The 25,911-nt window shown below is 42.6% G+C and overlaps 1 protein-coding gene across 10 annotated transcripts; it reads left to right on the top strand.

Moving 5' to 3' along the window:
- The first annotated feature begins 245 nt into the window (after window positions 1-245).
- On the top strand, window positions 246-25,007 carry ston2 (stonin 2). Of its 10 annotated transcripts, none has more exons than XM_058398198.1 (7): window positions 246-342; window positions 5,044-5,165; window positions 6,373-6,558; window positions 9,482-9,649; window positions 15,379-17,259; window positions 19,435-19,637; window positions 21,718-25,007. In XM_058398198.1, the coding sequence occupies exons 2-7, from the start codon at window positions 5,090-5,092 to the stop codon at window positions 21,787-21,789; spliced, it is 2,586 nt and encodes an 861-aa protein (XP_058254181.1). In that variant the 5' UTR covers window positions 246-342; window positions 5,044-5,089; the 3' UTR covers window positions 21,790-25,007. The 10 variants fall into 10 exon arrangements, with proteins under 10 accessions (XP_058254181.1, XP_058254183.1, XP_058254182.1 ...); XM_058398199.1 differs by lacking the exon at window positions 246-342 and adding an exon at window positions 811-1,356; XM_058398200.1 differs by lacking the exon at window positions 5,044-5,165 and having other exon boundaries at window positions 276-342.
- The last annotated feature ends 904 nt before the right edge of the window (window positions 25,008-25,911 follow it).

Here is a 25,911-nt window from a genome sequence, read left to right as displayed (position 1 = left end):
ATGGACGGTAAATGTGGGTCACGTGACTGTCGTTTATTTGTGTAGAGACTTGTGCATCATCAGCTCTTATAACTCACTCTTATTTTACTCACCGTCATCTTTTATAAATGTCGAATTAGTGTTAAAAAGCGACCTTTTTAAATATAAGTGAGTCACGTGGCCGTCTTTGCTGAAAATTTTTATTCGTATTCAATCTGGCAACCTTCATCAATCCTGAACTGAAACGCTTCGCTCCTGGATCTGACCAATCAGAAGCCAGTGGGCGGGGCTTTAACAGAGATTGACTGGATTCTTTTCAACAAGCTGGGAGTCGGAGTTGTCTTTTTTTTTTACACGCACCAGGTAGGAAAACTGACCGCTCCAGCCACTCAGGGTTATCTCTCTCTCTCTCTCTCTCTCTCTCTCGTTTGTTTCAGTCTATTTGATTCTGTTGTATGAAACCTGTTATAAAGCGTTATAAAGTGTCAGTGAGAGAGGCGCGCGTGCACTGCGTTACACTGTTACAAGTTGAAGCAACAGGTTGCTGCTGAAATGCGTCACGTGCCGATCTTCTGTTTACTTTGTGTTTACTTTGTGTTTCTGTTTGTCAACAATGTTGCACGAACTTCTCCAAGACCTGTAGTGTGAAATCTTAGAAACTGTACGGTATCAGTTATAATAATTTCCGGTTTGTTTCAAGCTTGAGTTGGTCATGTTATTGCTTAATCGTTGAATTCTCAGTGCGCGTGAACACCGGATATTGTTTCCCCTGCTAGTCAAATAAGCAGCTGATGAACAGTTTGTGTGTGTGTGTGTGTGTGTGTTGGAGGGGGGGGGGGTTCTCTGATAAGTTTCTCTACACTGGCGTCGATTATTAGGATGTTTTTCCGAGCAGAAGTCACTACTCATATCAGCGTTCTGTTGATTCACACTTGACTCACACTTGGATTGAATCACTGTTCACATTCGATTAATTCACTTCTCTCTGAGTTTATCAGATAGATTCACTCGTGCATCGGATTGAATCAGTAGTGGATGGGGTTGATTCACTTCACTTGATTACTTTCCTAAAACAGCACAAACCCAGCGTTTTATTCCGTCCTTGTTGTTGTTGTTGTTGTGCATATGAACACGTCTCCAGAGAGAGGTCATGGCTGCTAATCTGTGTTTATCAGCTCCCTCACCTGAGGGGAAACAGAGCAGCTGCTGCCTTCAGAGTGCAATGCTTTCATCTGCTTCACTCATCTGTCATGAAGATCATCTCATCAGGACGCTGCTTTCACCTCGCTCTGAGTTTCAGATCTGCTCCCTGGAGTTCTGTGCTCTTCTGGAGAACCTGTGTAGTGTACGTGGTGTCCTGAGACGCATCAAGAAAACGTAATAATCACTGCTTTTGTTTTGGCTGCTCTGGGGATAAACAAACAAACAAAAAAAATAAATAAATAAAAGAAAGTTTTAAGGAATAATAAATAAAAATGAAATGCAGATGTAACATGATGCCTAGTGTGCACACTCGGGTGTTTAATGACTTTACCTTGATTTATTTTACACATCATTTCACATGCAATTTCTTTTTATAATTTATTTTTTAGCTGACTCCTTTATTTTCACCTGTAACTATTAAAAAAGAAGTCAGCTTTCTTTTTTTAAAAAGATGTATTTTTAACCCCCCCCCCCAATATTGCCTTATATTTTTTCCTACAACTTATTTCATTTCACATTTGATTTAAGTCAATGATTTGTGATCATCATAATAATCTGATTCACTTCTGTCTGATTAGTCTCTCTGATTGATTCTTTGCTGTGTCTGATTTGCTGCTGTGCGATTGGCTAGTCTGTCTGATTTGCTGTAGTCCGTGTCTGATTGATCCACTGCTGTGTCTGATTGATTCAGTAGTCTGTGTCTGATTGATTCAGTAGTCTGTGTTTGATTCACTGCTGTGTCTGATTGATTGATTGACTAGTCTGTGTCTGATTCAGTAGTCTGTGTCTGATTTATGGTCTGTGTCTGATTGATTCAGTAATCTGTCTCTGATTCAGTAGTGTCTGTCTGACTGATTCACTGCTGTGTCTGATTTGTCTGTGTCTAATTGATTCAGTATTCTGTGTCTGATTCACTGCTGTGTCTGATTTGTGTCTGTGTCTAATTGATTCAGTAGTGTATCAGATTGAATTGTGGTGTATTGACTGAATCACTCTCAGCTTTAATTAACTAATTGATTGTTATATAGTTTCTCAGTGTGATCAGTAACTTTATTCATTAGCTGTCCAGGTGAAGCGTACCTGTGTCTCGGTCAGACTCGCTGGTAAACGATTGCATTCATCCAGCAGAAGGGAATAAAGTCTGACCCCAAAGCAGATTTAATTCTGAGTGAGTCGATAATTAACTGTAAGAGATGTGACTAGTTAACCGGAGAGAAGTTAATGAGGTGACCGGTGGCCAGTCACCTCGGATACGAACCCTGTGATCATCATCCTGTTTGTTTTCCATGAGATCGTGCTCCGTTTTCTCAGCAGAACCCAACTGACCGGATCGGGTGGTGTGTTTGGCTGCAGCAGAGATTTCTCTCAGACAGAGAGATGACTTCATCAAGTTACACAATCAGACGCAGGAATACCATCAATTTGTTAAAATTCAGCCAGATCCAGAAAGACGGAAACTGTTGAAGTGTAAATAACGATATTTCTGAATACAAGAGAGAGAGAGAGAGAGAGAGAGAGAGAATGGGAATGAGAGTGAACAAGAATGAAAGAGAGAGAGGGAATGAGAGTGAACAAGAAAGAGAGAGAGAGGGAATGAGGGAGTGAACAAGAATGAAAAAGAGAATGAGTGAGAAAGAGAGAGAGAATAAGAGAGAGAGAGGGTGGGAATTGCAGTGTGTGAGCTTTTTAAAAACAGACTCTCACTGGTGATGTCATTCCAGTTCCCAGACAGCTGTGTGTGTGTGTGTGTGTGTGTGTGTGTGTGTGTGTGTGTGTGTGGTGTTTGGAGAGCCCAGAGTGTGTGTGGGACACAGTGCTGAGCGTGATGGAGGTGTGAAGTTTGACAGGAGAACAGAGCAGGAACTTCACTGTGTGTGTTTAAATTCTGCAGGAAAATGGAGCAGTGTGAATTCTTCTGCATTTTTTGAGAGGTTCAGCTAACCGTCAATGAAGTCTTAAAAAATGATTAATAAGAGCAAGACATTCCATTCATACAGCGTTATAATAGTAATAATAATCATAATAATAGTAATAATCTGAAATAAGACGTGGTGTGAATGTTCAAGGCTTGAAATGTGTCCTATTTCCATATTTATTAATTCAGTGTAACAGCATGGACTTCTAACACTCCACTGTGGAAAAATACATCCACTTCATTCTCTAATGTTTAATACAGTAATGAACATTAGAGTCTGGAGTAATTACTGAAGTATGAATGAGTTTAAAGAGGAAAGGAAGAGTAGCAGAAGAAGTGGAACAGTGTTAGGAGAGGAGGATGAAGAGGACGAGTGTGAGGTGCAGTCATGAAGGTCCTGAGGGATGGAGAATGTTCATCTTTGTTAGAAATGATCATCAGTTCAGAGTAATGCAGGATTTGGCTTTACTTTCTGGGTGTATTCTTACACAGCAAACTCTAACAAACTGTGGGTGGAGAGAGAGAGAGAGAGAGAGAGGCAGAGAGATGGAGAGAGAAAGAGACAGAGGGATAGAGAGAGGGAGAGAAAGACAGAGTGAGGGGCAGAGAGAGAGAGACAGACAGACAGAAATGGACAGAGAGACAGAGAGAGAGAGAGTGTAGTGTTTCATGTGTAAGTCTACAGGAAGCTCTGTGTCTCTCCCTCATGTTCCTCTGGTCCAAACACATGGGTGAAGAAGTCAGTGTTCGTTTCCTCTCTAACTCTGTTTCCTTTCCAGTCCAGTATCAGTTTAGATGCCCGGACATCTGCCTGTCCACACTTCCTTCTTCCCTAAGTCAGGAGGCGGAGCTTTAAGTGCAGGATGTTTTCTCTGTTTCTGGAGAGCTTCAGTAGCCTTGAGATGAGGAACTTCTTCCTGGTTCTCAGAGAGCTCTGATAAGTGAGTTATGATGATGCAGTGGACAGCTCAGAGGAGCTCTATCAGTCCACCAACACTGCTTCCTGTCACTTCTGACCAGCCTCCTACCCTTTGTGCTGAGTAACGCCGTCCTCGGCCCACTGCGGTTTTCACTGCGACCTTGTGAAATTCTTCTCGTTCTCAAGAGGAGCAGCTCAGCTTATTTTATTGTATTGTCTCTCTCTTACTTTCTCATTCTCTCTCTCTCTCTCTCTCTCTCTCACTTTCTCATTTTCACTCTCTCATTCTCTCTCTCTCTCTCTCTCTCTCTAATGTTCTCAGTAGCTGAACTGCTGCTCTTGAGGACGAGAAGAGTTTACCTGATCGGAGTGAAAATCCTCGGCGCTGTGCCTGTTGAGTTAAATCACAAAACACTCCTGCTAAGTTCTCGGACCGTGAGTAACTCCGTATCAGGAGTGTTGCGTCATGCTGTTGTAGGAAAATAATCAGCGATTGGATGGTGTGATGAAGCAGAAAAAACATCATTTTACCCTCAATGAAGCATTTTTATCCATTTTTAAAAAAGTCTGTAAAGCGAGTTACATTCTAACCCTTCTGACACTGGAGACTCCTTACTTCACCAAAACGTCACCATAGCAACAGTTATGAGCTGCTACTGTAAAAACAATGAGTGCATGAACGTAAACCTGTGACTTGTAGCTGGACTGTTTATAGAAAACTAATCAACACCTACTGACCAATCAGAGTCCAGGATCCAGCAGTGAAGGCGTCGCCTTTGTTTTCTGACCAATCAGCGCACACTGTCACCTTACCCGGTTCATTCGTTATAAAGAAGAAACCGGAGCCATGTGCCTTTTTAACGTGACGTGTGAAAGGAGCACGATGCTGCTGTTGTCATGGCAACATGGATAGTACAAATCAAGCGTGGGTGCGAGTAACGTTACAAAATCACGGACTGAGACGAGATCAGACTGAGAGCGCCATCAGACTGAGAGGCGTCACTGACAGAAGTTTTCTTCTCCGCAGGTGCTGATGGATCCGGTGGTTCTGTAGGACCTCGGATCTCGGCTCGATGTCGGCAGGCAGCGGAAACGTCGGAGCTTCGCGCTCTGGATGGGTGGCGTTCAGTGATGAGCCAGTGCACACAGGTATGTGCTAGCAGGTAGATACATGCTAACGAGGTTGGCAGACATCCTGTGTGTGTGTGAGAGAGAAGAGTCCTCATCTGACCTTTAAAATTTTCCCATTAGCTCGTGTTTAAGCGTGTAGGTCGTGTTTAGTGATGAGTCAGTGTGATGAGCATGTCTCTGCTCAGTCACGTGATCGCTTAGCTTTCGTCTTGGCAAAAAAAGGAGTCTTTCGGTGCAGACCACACACACACACACATGCACGGTTTAGTTTGGTTGTGTTTTGTCGGACCGGGTTGGCTCTCTCAGAAGACCTTTGGAGAAGTGAGCTGTAAGGGTCAGTAATGGTGATCTGAGATGAATCCAGAGGTGTTCATTACAGCTGCAGTGATGGACGCAGAACCTCACTGGATAAATAAACTCCAGGAGCTGTTCCATTCCTGACGGGATTATTACCTTCCTCAAAGTGGATGGTTTTCCTGTAACATCACGTCCTGTAGTGTTTTATTCCTTTTATACTGCAGCTGTTTAGAGGGGTTTTTTTTTGTTTTGTTTTTTAAATGATCAACAGTTCACAGTTTTTATCCATTTCTAGTTACATGTAATGATGTGGAACGTCCATGAGAAGTTAGATCCTGTTTTTATTTACATTAGAGAAGATTTAAACAGCCGGTCCCTCTCTCTCTGCTCTCCCTCTCTGTGTATCTCTATTTCTCTTTTTCTCTCTCACTGGCCTCCTTCTCTCTGTCTCGCTCTCTCGCTCTCTCTCTCTCTGTGCCCCCTCTCTCACTCTCTCTTTCTCTCACTCTCTGACTTCTCTTTCTCTCTTTGCCTCCCCCTCCCCTCTCTGTCTCTCTCTGCCCCTCCCCATGCCCCCCTCTGTCTGTCTGTCTGTCTCTGTGTGTCTCTCTCTCTCTCAACACTTAATTAGTAATCATTAACAAGTGTCACCTCCTGACCAATCAGAATCCAGAATTTCATGTTTTTATATTAATGTGGTTTTATTCAGAGCTGAACTCCAGAGCTGAGTATCATCACATGTACGGTTAAATAAATGTTTGTTTGAGTCGCCAGCTTGCTGTGAGATTCCTGCTCTCTGAGCTCACTGTGCTGTAGAGGCAGTGTGGGATCTCCTGCTAGATTTAACAGCAAACTGTAGACGCCTGTTTACTCTTAACCTCCCTCTCTCTCTCCACCTCCCTTTCTTTCTCTCTCCCCCTCTCCCCAGGCGAGCACACTGGCATGCCAGTGTCCAGTGTGTCCCGTCCCTTATCCGACTCCTTGTCCTGGGAAAACTCGGTGTCCGTCCCGGCTGTGCCACAGCGCAGTAGCTGGGTGCACTTTGATGAAAAACTCTGGACCCCATCGTCTCCATCTCCTCCTCATCCTCCACACCCATCTTCGCAGGTAAAAGGTACGACGTCCCTGAACACAACACTGATCGGGTAAAATATGAACAAAATGCACCTTCTGGATTACTTACTATTATTATTATTATTATATAGTGACACGATATTTATATAAAAAACCGACAACTCTTATTTATATCTTTTATTTAGTTGTTTTTCCACCACCATTTTCTTTAGAGGACTTTATCAGGAATATGTAGAAGAAAATATAACACGTGCACTGTTCTTCAGCTCCTCTGTTCATATTTTTTTTTGGACACTGGAAACTCCTTTCCTTAATTTTAAATAAACATCAGATGCTGTCTCCTATAGACACGCCCATTTTCCTACATCAACAGGGGGTCAAAAGCTGTTTAGCCAAAACAAAATGTTTCTGATATGTATTTTTACCATTAAAGCTAAGTTAAGTAGTCAAATATTTTTCATAAATATCTGTAAACACACACAGACAGGAGTCGTGAAGCAGTTAAACGTCCTGCACGCTCATGCTCTGCAGTCCAGTAGCTCGTTGTGAGAGATGTGATGCTCCAGCACTTTTCCCCGTGGTGTTTTGGAAGCGAGTTGAGGTGGAGAGAGAAACTCAGCGTGACGTTAATGAGAAGGCTTCGGCTGTCTGAGCGCCGCGGTTCCCCATGCTCTCGGAGTCGCTCGGCAGCCTGGCAGAGCACCACGGCTCCGTCTGTCGCACCGGAGCAGGCTCTGAGCCTTCACGTTATATCCATTTACATCACCAGACTTTATTTTTCACTTTCAGAAACATTCTGTAATTTTTTTTTGCTTCTCAGCTAAACGACCCTTAAGGCTGAAAAATCACGTGCTTTCTTCATCGTCCGCTTTATTTAATGATTTCAATTATGTAAGTTGATGAATTTTATTTGATCTGTTAGTCATAATTGGAGCTACTTTTTTAACAATTAAACCTCAGACTTAATTCTGTAGAGCTCATAGAGCACTGTGTACGCCCTGTGAAGCCTTATGTACCCTACGTATTGATCTTATACAGTGACTAGAAACAGCATTTTAAAACATAACTATAAACGGATGAAATGTACTCTTTGATTAATAAGAAATATCTCTGACACGCTGCTGCTGTCATATAAATGGAACAAAACACTAAAAGACATAGAAAAATCATCAGTTTCACCCGGTCACCCCGTCGATGCCGATTTCTTTGGCTTTATTCCTGAGAGTTGTCTTCTATCTCTCTTAACTGCTCTGGATCCTTTCCTGTATTGATCGTACGATCGGCGCTGAGAGGTTGCTGAGAGTCTGATCTCCTTCACGCTGTCCACAGCACTCACAAATTACCCGAGTGTGGGATGGCGGAGATGCCACGTTGCCATGGTGACCTCCATAAATCACTCCATCTGCTAAAGCATTGTAAAAGGAAACGCCACAATAGGAGCCGTGTGATTGTTCCATTAGTGCGGATTACTGAGGAAAAACGATGACGTCGACGAAGGATGGAGGCGCTGGGATTACGTTCGATTCTGCTCTCTCGAATCTATATGTTGATGGTTCTGCAGTCACTAACGCTGAAAATGGAATATTAGGGATTGAATTTGGATTCGGGGGTTTGTGTAAAAAATTTGACCTGCAAAAATGGACACATCTGAACAGATCACTGTGAACAAATGTTGAACAAATTGTTGATGTAATTAGCTCTGGACACCACATTTTAATAACAAATCGTTAATTTAATTAGCTCTAATTATTTAATTAGATTTGTAGTCAGAAATACTGCAGTGGGAAAAAGTTAACAACCCTTTAACAGTATTTGTGTAAAAGGAGTCAGATCACCTGAGGATCCAGCGCTAAATAAATATTAGATAATTATATAAAAACAAGTTGAAACCATTCCTTATTAATATTACGAGTAATTAATTTATCACCCCCCCCCAAACGTTTCTGCAGCACTACAGCTCAGTCCTTTGGCTCATTTTACCACACACTGCATGTTTGATTCACTTCCTGCGGACTTTATCAGCAAGTTGACTCCGAACCGGATCAAATCCACCTCGCTGGTTTTCTCTCGGACCCTGCTGTGATTTTGCTTTGTTCTGTTTGGAGCACACAGAGATAAAGAACACAAACTCCCCCTGGGTTTCATTCTGTAATCAAAAAAGAAAACTAGGCGTTATTAATGTTTCAGCCGAGTCCGTGTGGGTTTGTTGAAGTTCCTGTGTAATATTTGTCTTGTTTAATAAAGCCAGGCTGGGAGATCAGGCTCTATTACACGGTAATTCCGAACAAAAGTCCTCTCGTGTGATGGCATTTACAGCAGCGCTAATTAAGAGCGCCAAGCTGATTGATTGCGGTGGTGTTTAATCGGCTCGATACCCATCAGCACACGCTCCGCTCTCTCATCCGGGGTGTGTAATCCGTTTGCTGAAACACTCGTCTCTCTCCCACTGTGAATATTTAATCGTCTCTGTTTGTAATTCAATGATTGCACCTGCATGTTATGGAAACACACACACACACACACACACACACACACACAGCTGAGTGTGTGCTCTGTTGTGAGGTCTCTAAGGCTTTAACACTCCTGGTTCAGCTCTGTTCTGTTTGTGTGCTTGTGCATGTGAGACGCTCTCTAATTGTGGGCCGTTAACGGTGCCGCTGATTGGTCAGAAGGTGTTGATTAATTTTCTAGAACAGCAGCTCAGACAGGATCACAGGTTTGTGTTCAAGCGCTCCTACATCTGATGGTTTCTATAGCAACAGAAATGCTCCACCTAAAGACATTTATTTAAATAAATGTGAAAAGTCTCCAGTCTCAGGTTGTGGTTTCTTGGTGTGTTTTTGGTGAGTGGACAGTTGTTCATAGCTGCTAGAATGTAAGAGGGAACAGTATTTTGCTCTTTATTATTATTTCTCAATGTCCACATTCTTCATCCTAATTCTTGGCCACGATTTGTATTTCAGGCCCCAGACACAGCGTGTGTTCCTCAGCCAGTTTCTGGAGCTCAGCTCCTGCGTCTGAAGGAGCGCCGTCTGAGGAGCTGAGCTCCACGAGCATGGACGCTTCGTCCAGTGACCTCCCGTCTCTCAGCACAGAGGAACCTCACAGCACGTCCCCTCCACACTCGCCACGTGAGTACGGTCAGACTCGCCACACTCGCCACGTGAGTACGGTCAGACTCGCCACACTCGCCACGTGAGTACGGTCAGACTCGCCACACTCGCCACGTGAGTACGGTCAGACTCGCCACACTCGCCACGTGAGTACGGTCAGACTCGCCACACTCGCCACGTGAGTACGGTCAGACTCGCCACACTCGCCACGTGAGTACGGTCAGACTCGCCACACTCGCCACGTGAGTACGGTCAGACTCGCCACACTCGCCACGTGAGTACGGTCAGACCCGCCACGTGGGTACGGTCAGACCCGCCACGTGGGTACGGTCAGACCCGCCACGTGGGTACGGTCAGACCCGCCACGTGAGTACGGTCAGACCCGCCACGTGAGTACGGTCAGACCCGCCACGTGAGTACGGTCAGACCCGCCACGTGAGTACGGTCAGACTCGCCACGTGAGTACGGTCAGACTCGCCACACTCGCCACGTGAGTACGGTCAGACTCGCCACGTGAGTACGGTCAGACCCGCCACACTCGCCACGTGAGTACGGTCAGACTTCCTTCCTTCCTTCCTCCCTCCCTCCCTCCCTCCCTCCCTCCCAATTCTTCCTTCCTTCCCTTCCCTTTCCTTCCTTTCATCCACCCACCCTATCCTTCCAACCCAATTATTTCTTTCTTTCTCTCTCTCTCTCTCTCTCTCTCTCTCCAAATTCTTCCTTCCCTCCCTCTGATTGATCCTGATAAACACTTTAATCCCCTGGTAAATTAAATTTCACAGGATGTATAGAATTATTTCATGAAAAGCTTGACTGATTGTTTTTGTGGTGAATTTTTTTGCTGAGGAGATTTATTTATTTTACCTTTACGGGCGAGTCTGCAGTGTGGATCTGTGTGTAACACTACCTGCTGTAGGTTCAGAGGTTCAGGGCAGTAACAGAGCGAGCTCTTATCGCGACTGCTGTGACCGCTCTGTGACTCGGAGCCGCTCCCTGGGCGAGTCCGGTGTTTGCCAACGTGATTCATGTTTCTAAAGCCCCTAAAGGCTGGAGAGAACCGCAGGCGTGGAGGTGAAGTAAAAGTGTGAGGGAAGCTGCCAGGCAGGGCCAGAGAAGGAGCCGTCAGCTCCGTGTAAAAATGATGGATGATCTGGGAAGCACAAATTCTGCTGGCCCCCTGACAGGTGTTCCTCAGACGCTCCGCTCGGCTGAGTAATGAGTGCCGCGGAGCAGCGCTGTGCTGATTGCAGTCAGAAATCTCTCTCTCTCGCACACAGAGGTAATTCACCGCAGAGCTGTTAGCGCAGAGGACCGATCCATCTGCACTCACCTCAGCCGCCCGGCATGCGCTCGCTCGGAACAGGGTTTCTATGGAGACCGGAGATGGGCGAGGCGCTTTGACAAGTTTTATTTATTAAAACGCAGCTGGAGTCGTTCCTCCTCCTGGAACACTGAGGCATCACCGCTGGCAGGAAAGTGACCTTGAGAAAATGGAATATATATTGAATTCAGTGTTTATTGTTATTGTTTTAAAAAATGTAGTGAATGAAGTCGAGTCATGAGTGTGTGATTGTTGACTTTTGCTTTAGTGTGTTACACACCCTGTTCATACACACACCATGTCAGAGTATGTTTTACTGTCGGCATGCAGCTGTGGCTACAGGGTGTAGCTTTACTACTGGGAATTCCCACTTTATTCACTTAGAATCTCACCATCTTGAACATCCCTGTTACTCCAAATGACTTGGATCAGCCAGAATTAGAGTCTGACGATTTAATTTAGCGCTAAATTTGTGTCACGAAATCTTTTTAATAAATGCGTCTGAAAAAGCCACAAAATCCGTTTGTAAGGAAACATTTTATTTTTAATTTTAAACATTTATTTCGGAGAAGTTTTTGAGTTTCACTAGAAGTTCAGTGTTTGAGTCTGAATTCGAGTTGATTCAGATTCTATTTGGATTTTATTTTTGTACCCCTGCAGTTGCAAGAATTTATTAAGAGTCTTCTCTTAATTAGAAATAATATCCATTTTATTAATTCTGTGTGAAAAATTTGCCCCTTCTACATCTTGAAGCTCATTGGTGTTCGGGTCTCGGGTGAACTATCCTCAGAACTTGTTTGAATTTAGTTGATGTCCAAGATGGCGTCCTCCATGATGTCCACATCACGTGTCCTGTGTGTCAGTCTGCATCTTAAATCTCAGTTGCATGTTTTGTATGACCAAGTTGGTGGAGTGTGTTTTGTGAATGTATGTGTGGTATTGGGTGTGTAGGTGAAAGTGTGTGTGTGTATTGATGCAGCTGTGCAGTTGTGTAGCGGAGAGCATTACGTCTTTATGACAGCTCTGCGCTGAACTGGCTCATGGGACACATAAAGGCGTGTAGACTTCCAGCTATTTACTCTCTCTCTCTCTCACACACACACACACACACACACACACACACACACACACAGTGAGGATTGTGAACATGACTGGATTTTTAACTCCAGTCTACATAAAGTTTTGCAGAACTTCTCTGCATTTCTGTGAATCCTGAATCCATTCTGAAAGCGATGTGGAGCGCCATCAGTAGCTTGTAACGGTGATGTTTTAAAATGTATTTATTTTCCTTTCTGCAGCACCTGTGACGTGTTTTCTGTCTCCTCTGTGACCTCTGACCTTTTAAAATCCTCATCTGGAGACTCCTTCACAAGTTACTCAGCGTTTGCTGTGGAAGGACAGGTCTTCCCAGCGCTAACTTGCTCACGCAGATTAGCTTCATTATCCTCAGTATTGCAGATGAAATAAAGATGGTGTAACAGATTGGTGTGAGGAGGTTGTTTGTGTAGTTTTAGCAGTCAAGAATTTCAAAAGTTTAATCAATCGGACTGTATGGAGCTGTTTCACAGCTTGCAACCTGATTGGTTGGATGATGTAAAAAAAAAAAAGAAAAGAAAAGAATGTCACAATGCAACAAAGATCAAAGCTGCTTCCTGCTTCCTGCTTTTAATGCTATGTTCCATGTTTCCTTAATAATTTTTAAAAATCTGGTCATCGGAGCAGAGACCGGACTCCCTTCTGCTCTTCAGAAGTCTGTTTTGAATGCAGCATAACCTAGCCTTAATCTCTAGATATTGCTCTGTGTGTGTGTGTGTGTGTGTGTGTGTGTGTGTGTGTGTGTGAGAGAGACAGGGTGCATGTAGAGGCAGGTAGTACAGGATTAAAGACTGATGAATAGAAGTAGAGGAGAGTGGAGTGAGAGAGCGCTCTGGGCAGATTAGAGTATAAAGTCCAGGAGACACAACAAGCCGTCCATCTGTTATTAAGACGGAGCAGGAGATCAGGTGTGCTGGCGGTTCTGTAGTACAAACCGTTTGGATGACCTTTCAGTCTGTTGTGTGATTCAGCACATCAGTAGTGTGTGTTAGAGGTTTATGTGGGACTGCTTCTCGACACTAATCCCACTCGACTCAGCGAAGAGTATGATCAATCCCGTCCACTCCTTTAGTAATGTTACTCAATCCCATCCACTCCTGCAGACCAATCGCAAACACTTATGCAGAAAGTTTGACCACTTCCCCCTGCTCTCACGAAAAGTCTGGATTATGTAAGGTTTTAAAAAATGTTTACATTTTTTTTCCCAATCTGGACCAATCCTGCCCACTCCTGCAGATGCTCTTGACCAATCCAATCATTTTAGACAGTTTGATCGTCTCTCTCTGCTCTCACAGAAAGTCTGGATAATGTGAGATTTAAAGGTTTCTTTATTTTTCACTCCTCCCAATCTTGACCAATCCCACCCACTCCTGCAGATGCTCTTGACAAATCCCAAACACAGAATTTTTTTTGCTCCTCCCCATCTTGACAAATCCTTCCCACTCCTGCAGAAAGTTTGACTAATCCCTTGCTCCCACAGTAATTATTATTTGCACCTTCCCATAATATTCTTTCAAACTTATGATTGATAGATAGATAGATAGATAGATAGATAGATAGATAGATAGATAGATAGAGATTTAGATTTATTTGTCACAATGTGGATTTTGTTTGTCAATATGTGATCTTTTTATGGCATGATTGTTGGATCTGTTTGATCTTCTATTGTTATTAGCGTTTTGCTAATGTAACCATGGCAGGGTTGGGTTTGGCCATGGAGTGTGAAGATAGCTTTAGGAAAACAAGCTATCAGAAGGAGTGGGCGGGGGAGAGAGAGAGAGAGAGAGAGAGAGAGAGAGAGAGAGAGAGAGAGAGACAGGCAGTTACATGTCTTGTCTCTGCTCAGCTATGCGAACGACTTTGTGGCCAGAGCCTCACGTGACCTGCTTCTAACTCCAGTGCTGCAGGATTGAGCTCTCAGATCAACTTGTTCTTCTTCTCTTCTGCTCACCGGTGAGTCTCTCCAGCATCGTATCAACCTGCAGGTCAGAGATTCGTGCTTCTATGTTGTCGGTACGTCTGTAGATCTGACACTAAATCCAGTTTTTATCAGTATGTTGCTTCACACATGGATGAAGGAAGTTATCAAGGATTTTCTTCCTCTTTCTTTTAGTGCTTTATTCCTCTTTCTCTCTTGCTGGTCAATGTCTTTGCTAACCTTTTATCATTTTATTGGTACTCACTCTAAAGTTTTCTGTAAGTGCTCATACTGCATTGTGCTTGATTGGCATCGTGGTAATACATGCCGTGAGAAGCTGCTGCTTAGTAACAGCCTGTTGCCTTAGTGTTGAAAGATTAGCTGAGCGCTAAAGCCCTTCTTTTGAGCAGCCTGAGCGTCCTGTTGGGTCCAAAACAATGTGAAGAAAAGGTGGAATTCCAGTTGATTTCGTTATCAAAACTCTTCTGAAAAAAGATAAAGCGTAACCTGTGCAGCTGATCAGATCTCAGCCTTGGGCACTGGTGCTGGAACATGAAGAGACTTGCTTTCTGTCTTTTTTGTTTTTGTGTAAAGTGTTATTTTCTCTGAGCTACAGACTCTCGGGCTTCACCTACGAGTTGGAATTTGATTGGAATTTGAAGAGTTTGTTCATTTTATTTCCAGCTAACTCGTATAAGCGTGTGTGAAGGCCATACTTTCTCACAGACAATATGCAAGTTCATTCTCCTTTGCTGCACTGGCAGTGGAATTGGGTCTGAAATGCAGAAAGCTGGTGCCTAGCAACAGGTGAAGTCTTTCTTTCTTTTTTTTGGCCCTTATTTTGCTGCAATGGACAAGAAGTTCAGCTTTGTATCAGACAGCAAGGCCACCAGCTGCATTCATGTTGGTGGAGGGATTCATTTTTGGTGAGGCACGAGTTTCTTTGAACTTTCTCTGATGAGCTAAAGTGCACAAATATTTATTTTAAAAAATTCGGACTCGTATTTTGAAATCTGAATTTTAATTTAGCGTAACGGGGTCACAAGATCGTTTTGAAAGCACAGCTTTGAGTCAGCAGTTCCATTGTGGCTGAAACTAAACCTCTGTGTGAGCAAAAAAATATGACTGAAAGCTAAACTGCGTGTGTGTGTGTCTGTGTGTGTGTGTTCTGTTATCGCTGTCACAGCCTGCTAATCTCCAGGGTCAACAAATTCATTTTAGTAACTGGCCGACTGGACATGTAACAGCTCCAGTCTGTTTCCTTGGATGATTTTTAGTTGCTTGGAAACTGATGCAAGCAAAACAAATGAGTGTTTGTTAAAGGAGGAGGATAACCAAAGTTACATATTTAATTAGTAAAGTGCAGAAAGGTCAAAGTTAAACTCATTAAAGGGTTTTTGTCTTGCTTTGCAGATTCATCTGTCTGCCTAGAAGATGAAGGAATAAACATGGATACACTCAACTGTTCTTCTGACATCACGCATACCAACGGCCAGTCAAACGCCAGCACTGCCCGCTTCGCCAGCTGGGTCACTTTTGATGACGACGATGGCGACGTGGAGGAGCCGGCCTTCCAGCACGCCCCCAAACCATCCAGCATTAGAATCGGCAACCTGAACAGTTTTCATTTACAGGACACCAACAGAAACTTGATCGTGTCCTCCATCCAAAACCAGACTTCAGACCGACACATTCTGGATTTAACTCCAGACAGAACGGATTCTGTGTTCTTCGAAGACCCGCTGTTAAACAGCAGCACTCCTTACACCAAGAAGAATCCCTTTCTCCATGAGGATTTTTTAAACATTCAGCCTTCTCCTATTAACCCTTTCAGTGCCTATTTTAATAAGACTGCACTGACGTCATCTGACAGCCATGAACCCCAGGAGACACCTCCTGCCTTCGTCGATTCCTCGGCTACTAATCCTGACACCCAAAGGAACTCCTTCCATTTCTTTTCCACTGCAGAGAGTTTAGATGGTGTGACTGGGAATGGAACTGGTGCTTGTACCTACCCCTTACGTCTCCTTGGAGATGGTTTGGATCAGTTCAAAAGCATGCAGATCTCTGATCCAGACCAGGAACCTTCTCTACCGGATGACTCTGTGGATGCAGGGGAAGAGGAGGAGATTCCGTATGTACCAGCTCACATGGCTCCTCAAGATGGCTGGCCCATGCTCCTGCGCATTCCCGAGAAGAAGAACATCATGTCCTCTCGGCACTGGGGTCCGATCTTCGTAAGGCTCAGCGATGCCGGTCAGCTGAGGCTCTATTACGAGAAAGGTCTGGAGAAACACTTTAAGGAGTTCCAGCTCAGCGCCCAGCTCGAGATCTCCGAACACAAGATGCAGCACTACGAAGAGAACAGCCGTGTCCATACTCTCAGCTTGGACCAGGTGGTGTACAAGGAGAAGCGCAAGATCCAGCCAAAAGTCAACGTGGTTCACCTGCCTGTGAAGGAGCAGCTGATAAAGCTCGGAACCACGGACTACCAGGATTTTCTGAGCTTCAGGTACGCTTTGCAGGAAAAGCTGGCGGTGTTGCCGGCAGACGCGGATGCCGCCGTCTCACCTGTGCCTTACTCCGAAGAGGAGATTCAGGTCGATGTTGTAGATAACTTTTACGGCGTTCTGTCCAAAGGAGACAACCGTATTTTACAACAGCTGGTAACGACGCAGATTTCCGTGCTTGCCTTTTTAGTGGGTTCACCCCCCTGCCGCATCGGTCTCAACGACATCCGGGTGAAAGGTAAAGAGGTGGTGTCCCGGCATGACATCATCCCCAACACTACAACGCGCTGGATCCGTCTGCGCGACTGCCGACTGCACGAGTGCGCAGATGAACCCGAGTTTACAGAATCCAGGACCATCTCCTTCGAGCCTCCATCTGGACGGAGATTCGAGCTTCTGCGTTTCCGGACAGCATACGCCGAGAAGACGCTGCCCTTCACCTTGAGAACGGTGGTCAGTGTCCGAGGTGCAGAGGTGGAGCTACAGTCATGGCTAGTGATGTCAACAGGCTTCTCGTCCAATAGAGACTCTCTAACGCTGATCCCGTGTGAAAACGTTGCTATTCGTTACCCCATTCCCGAAACGTGGGCAAAGAACTTCCGCAGAGAGAGTGTGACGGGAGAAAAGTCGCTAAAGGCACGCTTTAATAAAGGAGCCAGCTTTGGTTCTACAAGCACCTCAGGGCCAGAACCATCTATGAGGGTCACTCTGGGCAGTGCAAAGTACGAACAAGCCTTCAGATCCGTGGTGTGGAGAATCGGCCGCCTGCCGGACAAAAACTCAGGTATTCTGGAGCTTTACCTCAGAGGTCATTACTGTATAACTCAGGAACAGTTCTTATTTCACGGCTACACTTTGAGGAAAAAGAATCACAGGTTGTACTACTGTCCATGTATATGACCCTAAAATGGCACAGTTCTCTTTCAGAAAAAGTTCAAGATAGAACTCTTTTTAAAAATCATCCCTTTAACATCCTGTAATGTGATGTTGAGGGCTAATAATAATTGGCCAAACCTTCACTGAACTTCTGTTGTGGCACCCTTGTCCAAGTCCAGCTTTATATAAAACAAAATTAATAAGATAGGGTTTTATACATAATCTACAAAGCTACAGTTCAGATTTATTCATGCAGCAACAAACTGGGACGAAAACTAAACTAATATAATGCTAGAAAATGCCAGAATGTCAGCTGGGAACTGGGGCTGATGTAATGGGCTTCTTCTTTAATATTCTTCATATGTGATGATGTTGTTCCCAATCTGCTAATCACTGTGTCCAATCTGGTTCTCTTCTGGGAAATACTAAACACGTAGGACAGGGGGAGGGAGATGTCTAAACACACACACACTAGAGGTAACAATCAAGCAATTAGTATTTTAGTATTTTAGTATTTATTTTTCTCAAACAATTAGTATTTTACTGAATTTATATTTGCTAATATGACTTTCTTTTTTTCAAAAATTGGTTCATTTGGGGCATCATCAGCCAGTGCGTGTCCTTGTAAGTTGTTGCTATAGAAACGATAGCGTATGGGAACGAGTGCATTAACAAGCACATTGTTATTTACCGTCTAACTTTTTTGTGCATGTAGCGTTAGCATTCAATAGGCTGCGCTTCAAACCTTTCAATGGCGGATCAGCAGGGTTTCCTCTGTGTCGGATTGGATGAACAAAGCCCCAGCTGTCATTATTCATTAGGTCTCACACACACACACACACACACACACACACACACACACACACACAGCCTCTCTTTTCATTCCCTCGATGCATTCTTACACAGCAGCTACAATCCAATACAAAAGTTTCTCATGTTTTTCTTTAACACTCGTTTTTGTTGTTTCTTGTTTTCCTGATCTTCGACACAGAACCTTTTCTCTCTTCCATCTCTCCCCGTAATAACGGCTTGTTGTCTCGCGTCCATGATCACATTTTAATTACAGTACTCAGATTGTTGTGTTCATGTAGACATATGTTTGTTTACTGAACAGCTTGCATTTACTTTCAGACTGTAAAAACAGAGCGAATCCCCAATGAGCACGTCGTTTACGCTGTGCATAATTTGTGCCTGGGAAATCGGCCCAGTATCGTAACGTCATGCTGCGGCCTGGAACTCGCTCCTCTCTTTTTGTTTTTTTTTTAAACCACAAGTGGTTCCGAGTCCCTGTCTCGGGGGAACCCCATCTTGTTCAGATTTCAGTTTGTCCTGCGCTGAAAAACCTGATTAAGCTCTTAAAGCGGTCGGTAATTATCTGATGAGCTGAATCGGAACGAGGAGAACCATGCAGCTGGGTTATGGAGGAGTTTTAACTGGGACTGATTTACTGATCTATAACTTTTAGAATGTAAAAACACAATAACATGATTAACTCATCGGTTCTAAAAGGCATCATGAGATACTTCATCATCTTGAGATATATTCAGTTTCCATCTGCTTGGTCAGGTGGTGTTGATTAGTTTTCTAGAACAGCGTCATTCTTGTAGTTTACGGTTTCTATAGTAACGGTTTGTTCACAGGGACTTGTAGGGCGGAGGCTCCGAATGAATGGATTTTAATAATAATAATAATTAAAATAATAATAATAGTTTATGGTTAATTTTTCTGGAAGATGTTTTTTTTATTATTTAATGGAGTCTCCAGTGTCAGAGCTTTGTAACATTCCCTTCTTCAGGACAGATGTTTGCATGTTTTGTGGTATTTATGCAACGTGATGAGAGAAAATAAAATTTAAAAGCTTATCGACTTCTAGAGAGAAAAAAAAAAAGGACATTTTTTTTTCCCTTGTTCCAAAACAGATTAATCAGATGAATCAGATTATTAGGTTTTAAAGCTATTGCTACTGTGTTTTATTTCCAATGAACCTCTTTATGATAGGAAGGCTGTAGAATTAACTTGGTTCGTTATTGTCGTTTTGGTAAATGTGTGCCATCGTTAAGTCGGTGTTTGGTTTGTTCCCTAGTGCTGGGTCACCCTCACACCTTCTTCTGCCATTTGGAGCTGGGATCTGACCGGGAAGTGCCCGACAAGTTCCAGAGCGTGTTGGAGGTGGAGTTCGACATGCCTGCTGCTTCAGCCTCGAAGACCACCGTCCGCTCTCTGTCTGTCCGAGACCGGCCCGAACTGAAGAAGTGGATCACTTACAAAGCGCACTACTCATACCAGGTATTTACTCGTGTGTGTTTAAAGCGTATCTTGTGTAGAGAAAGTCTGACCACAAAGGTGGTATGAACTGTGCGGGTTGCTACACCATCGCTTGTGTGAGCAGTTCAGTTCTGCAAGCACCGAGACACACATTTCCATTCACACACACTGTGTACATGCTCTTTGCCCATTTTGAGAGTTTGGGGGCGGCGTTAAGACACATCTTCACACTTCTGTGATTGGTCAAGAACATTTCCCCAAATAGTGCAAAAAAACCTAAAGGTTTAATAACAAACTCCATATTATTTTATCTGAAATTGTGTAGTGAGGTTTGTGGTGGAATTATGGAAACTATTTTAGAAGTGTTTTAATGCTATTAACAAATTACGTTTACTTATTTAACAGACACTATTTCAAAGAAACTTGAGTTGCACAGAGTGATGAAGTTACTGTAGACTTCCTGTATATAACTGTTCCTAATAATGTGGATTGTTAGTCTCTGTATACATGTGGAAAATTAAATGTTTCACGTTAGCCAAAGTGGGGAAAAAATTGAATTCATGATCTGTTTTGTTTGGGGAAAATTTTCTTCGAGTCACATCCAGGTCTGCGTTCTCAGTAGAAATCTGCAGCCTCGCGAGTACTTTTTGCGAGTGTAAATCACAGCACCGTGAGCTTATTTTTAATGACTACGCTTCAAGTTAGCTGCACTCGCGCTGTTTGTTAAAGCTAGTGATTAAACCCCAGCGCTGCGTGTGTGTGTTATATACACAACCTCTGTAAACTAACCCTAACTAAAATACGGACGAATCTACACAAGCCCAGGGTGCGAGCTGTGCAGCAGTCGTCACACATTTGGCCGTGTTTGAGTGATGCTTGTGCCTTTTGGGAACGTATCACTTCCTGCTAAAGATCCTCAGCCATTTGACAGTCAGTGAAAGACGGCAGTCACCCTCCAGCAACCTGCTGTCTCAGCTGCCAGAGCTGTTTTGCCTGCTGCAATCCAAACATGTCATTAAAGGTGGCTTGAGTCGTCGCCCACAAACATCTGCTCCCATTACGGCTCGTCAGTCGTGTGGCTCCTCTTCACAGGAGGGCTCTGTGCTGGTCCAGGAAGACTCGCCGCCTCTGAGGACCGGGGCGGGGACAAATACGGGGTTGTAGCGTCTCGCTTTGTGTTATCATCACATGAGGCGTGTCGTGGCAGCAGGTGGCTCCAGTGAGTGAGTGTCTCATGAAAGCAGTGATGGATGAGCTGCTGATGTGCTGCAGTGACGACAAACCACAGCGTGGCTGTGTGTGTACCTGTGAAAGTAGGAGGAGTTTATAAACTTATCAGGTGATAATAATATATTACACTGAATCACAGGGTGCACTAATGACCAGAGTCGTCCAGTTTCAGTTAAACACTGGGGAAGCTTCCTAGCAGCTAAAGTAGTTGCTTCCTGTGTTTTCACGAACCTTCTAGCAACTATAAACAGTCATTCCCTCACCAGCCTCTTTTTGTATTTATTTTGGAACCTCTAAGAAACTTCCCTGTATCTTTGATTTGAGGATATTTAATTTATAGCCATGTTTTTTAATCACCTTTTATAAATGTGTCCAAAACAAATTTGTGAACTGAATTCCTGTTCACATTTATCAGTACCTTAAAACCATTTTCCATAAGCTGCTAGATAATAATATTTCCATGGTAACTGTGACATCCCATGATCTGCCTTTTCCTGGGCAGCACTCTTCCTATAGAGGAAAATATACTATAACAGTAGACACTTGGTTGCTTAGCAACATACCATTTGCTGTGGAACAACTTTTATCTCAACAGCGCATAAAAAATCAGATACAAGAACGAACATTCATTGTTCCTTCCCTTTTTCTCGTTGCTTAAAACACCACACCATCATGTGGTTGTAACTAACATCATATCACAACCTTAATTTAATTAATTAATCAGCCACTAATTAATCATTTAATAGACTCAGTTATGGACTGAGAAGTTAAGCTTGAACAGTCACCTGCAGGATGTGTCTGCCCTCTGGTGGCTGGTGCGTGTCATTACAGCTCCATTTTCTTAACTTTGTGGTGTTCTCCTGTCCTGCAGGTGGAGATCGAGCAGAAGAGCGAGGGAGCAATGGAGGACCAGGACAAGGCGAGGCAGTGCGCTCAGCAGTGATGAGGAAACTCTCCTTCACCTGGGTTAAAAGTTGCACTTTGAATGATGGAAACACTGAACAACGAGGTTAAAATAATAAACACAGTATGGGCTTTTTCCGAGATGAGGATTTTTGTACATGTTTGTTCTAAATGACTTCATGGACACTTTGGAATGAAGTGAAACTCAGAAGATGATTGTGTTACAGCCACAACACCACCCAGTCACTCTGCTCCGCTTCAAGCCTTCGCTTCAGGACAGCCGAGTCGATTTTCTCAGATCAAAAACTTCAGCCTAGACAATTTACAGTACTGTACAAAAATCTTGGCACCCCACCCTACATATACACAGATTTCAGTCCAAGTGTCATCTTGCGTGGTCCTGATGTGTCCTTAGAAAATTGCACAACCGTGTAACAACGAGAATGTTTACATTTTCATTCTTCACTCATTCATTAACAGAATGAAATCATAATTTAACCTATTAGAAATACCGTACACAAAATCTTAAGGAAAAACTTAACATTAGATAAGGAATAAAAACATGCTAAACCCCGGAAAACCTCTAGACTGTGAGAAAGCTCTGCCACTGGAGACTCCTTCCATACATGATCACCACATCAGCCACCAAACTCATTTTTAATCAGTTTATTAATAGCGGAGTGTCTAATGTACACGCCCCTAGTTGTTACCATGGAAACGATCACTTATGACTGAGCTACAGCTACTAAAACTCAATCCTCACATTCTGACCATTCAGAATTGGTAAAACGGCGTCATGATTCTCAAAGAAACGTCTATGATATACACTGATCAGGTATAACATTGTGAGCAGTGAGAGGTGAAGTGAATAAGACTGAGTATCTCCTCATCATGGCACCTGTTAGTGGGTGGGATATATAACAGTGGTGAACCGGAGACAGGGTCATGGGTGGCCGAGGATCATTGATGCACGTGGGGAGAGAAGGCTGGCCCGTGTGAGCCGATCCAACAGACGAGCTACTGTTGATCAAGTTCTGCAGAAGTTAATGCTGGTTCTGATAGAAAGGGGTCAGAATACACAGTGCAGGACGGGTCAGGGCTGTTTTGGCAGCAAAAGGGGGAACAGCACAGTATAAGGAAGGTGGTCATAATGTTATGCCTGATTGGTGTATGATAGAAATGATGAGATATAGATTTAACAGCAGTACAGCAACCATGTGTTAAAAACATCCGTCTTATTCTGGTCTTAACTTGCTTGTTATTCATCAACAAATTTATAATAAGTCATTTTATATTTTTAATACTTAAAGTTTAAACATGTAACACTGAATAAGAGGAAAAAGTCTAAAATGTAATCTCTGTGACCTCATTATAACACTTTAAAACCAAACTTCAGGATTTCACGCATCAGCTGCTGGAACCGGGCTCAGGACAACTTCATCTGGGTGACACTGGACAGGAAATAATGTCCTTTCTACAACAGTTTATTGTCAAATTCATCATCGTATCACTCGGACCTGACCCCGAGTGCTCGAACCCGTCACAGAGATTTCACAGGGAACCTTGATATAAGGTCTTAGTGGATTTCTTCACGCAGGTGTTTGTACAGTACTGCAGGAGGATACACGTGTAGAGTAAACCAATTTAACTAATCCCATTACTTACCAGTGTAAGAGTTGACCCCTTTTCTGACGAAGCTCATGGAGTTAAAATGGTTTGGTCTGAAGGCAGCAGCCAGGAAACGGAGGAAGTCGGTCAGTTTGATTCACAGACGGACACGAAAGGGAAAAAAGGGAAGATCTGGTTAAACTTGAACTCCAACGCAGATTGACGTCGTTACGTGTGATCATGTTCATCACGTTTTAGTTTTGGTTTTTTTTCCAACACGAGATTTACACAAGTTGCCATGGATATGTGATCAATTCTTTAAACCCAGACAGGAAGTGATGGTCAGATTAAAGCAGACTTGTATCATCAGGGTCAGGGGGAAAAAAATAAAATAAAAACCTGGACAAATATTTAAATCAGAAATATAAATATCTTTTATATTTTCCCTTATTTTCACACAGTGTGTTTTTTCCCCATGGTGCACTTCATGAGATTAATAATAATAATAATAATAATAATAATAATAATAATAATAATAATAAACTGCCAAGAACAAACAAAATAAACTGAAATGATCTGACACAAATTCTGGAAGTTTCTCAACTTTAAATGTAACTATAACTGGATAAAAAAATACAGTGTTTAGATAGAGAGAGACTTTATTCATCCCAAAGGTAAATTTACAAATAATAATTAATTAATTAAACTCATCCTGTTATTAGAAAGAAGAATTTATTTTCTCCATTTTGAATATTTATTTTTAAACATCCAGACACTTCTAAAAGGGAAAAAAATTGGCGTAAAAGATCAAATTTTATTTATTGTTCTTTATTTTTATAATATTTTTTAATAAGTAATATTTAGACAGAATCTAAATTCATGTGTTAAAATAGTTTGTGTTAAAAGGTGAAAAATTAGATTTTTTTTGTTTAAGTGACCTCTGAACCTGGACTAAGAAGAACTATCTGAATTTTTGGGTTTTATTTTTATGAGCGCTTGTAAAAACTGAATTTTTTCCTCATGTCAAAGTACGCAGTCTTTTGCACTGGGGCGTGTATCGCTCGTTACGGCCACGCAGACACCGGGGTTAATTATCCGAGGCGTCCACCTCCTGTCTGATAACACTGTTTACGTCCATTGATGAATACACACAATATATTTCACTGAGCCCCCCCCCAAAAAAAACACTGATTCTTGCCGCTTTGTTTTATTGCGATTCGCATCTTTATACTACTCTATATTTTTCCCTTCATTTCAGGAGGAAAAAAAAAATCTACTGTATTGTTTTATTGTAATATTTGTGTGTTTTTTTTTTTTAAACACTAACAACTATAACATGTTGGAGATCTCGGGGAGTTTTGCACTATTAGACTTAAAAAAAAATAAATAAAATAAATTTAGAATGATTTTTTAGGGTACAGTGCCTGCAGTGACTGTTTTTCTCTTTCTTTTCCCCCCCAACATGGAATTTATGTTGTTTTTATTTCCTTTCAGTGCCATGTGACTTCTGAAGTTTTCTTTCTTGCTATTTTTAATTCTGATTTGTCAAAAATTCAGTTGTCAGTGCGTCTAGACTAAAGCGTGAAATAAAATGTTTTGTTATTGCAGGGAAAAGATGGAAAATCAAAAATAAAAAAATTAAAAAAATTACAGTATGGCAAGCCTGTCATTTATTCATTCATTTATTTACTTATTTATTCATATATTTATTTATTTATTTATTTTTGTTTTTAAAATCAGGAAATTAAACTGTTTAAGAACAAAACAAGCTCTTTACACCGCAGTGCGATTAACACGCCACACAGTTGGACGAAATAATCGTCGTCATTGTTCTCCAAGAGTTTTAGAAAATGAGTTAATTACACGTCTGATTGCTGATTACTCCTTCAGCAGTTTGAGTAAAATGACAGAATGTTCAGATCGAGATGCTGCTGCTGCTTCCAGAGGTTTATAGTTCAGAGCTGATTATTTTTTATAAAATGAAATAAAATAAACAGAGATCTGAGACTTCGAACACATCAGGACACGACTTCAGGAAACTCAGAAACATCAAGTAAAGAACACCGGGTGACATTTTAGAGAAAGGTGCAGATGATTGATTGTGTTGGTAAAGAAAGACGCTTAGCTGAGACACAGATTCTTACATCGTGTTCAGGTGAGAACATTCACAGATCATATTTTATACCAAGATTTTATATTATAGTAACAGTTACGCTGCATTGTATAAATCCAGAGCAGGTAACAAAGAGCAAGAAGTAGCAGAGAGATAAATACCTAGCAGCTTAAACAGTGTGATTAATTAATTAATTAACTCCACTAGATACCTGAAGGTGTGGTGTGGTATCTCGCACCAAGATTTTAGCCGCAGATCATTTAAGTCCTGTAAGTTGTGAGGTGGGGCCTCCATGGATCAGACTTGTTTGTCCAGCACAAGTCAACACCTCAAACTGGTTGTTGTGGTCATCAAATCATTCCTGAACCATTTTTGCTTTGAAGCATGGAGCATTATCCTGCTGAAAGAGGCCACAGCCATCAGGGAATACCGTTTCCATGA

Source organism: Hemibagrus wyckioides, linkage group LG09 (genome assembly GCF_019097595.1).
Source record: "Hemibagrus wyckioides isolate EC202008001 linkage group LG09, SWU_Hwy_1.0, whole genome shotgun sequence".
Taxonomy (NCBI): domain Eukaryota; kingdom Metazoa; phylum Chordata; class Actinopteri; order Siluriformes; family Bagridae; genus Hemibagrus; species Hemibagrus wyckioides.
Note: the sequence above shows the minus strand (reverse complement) of the source record. Positions and strands in the feature narration are given on the sequence as shown.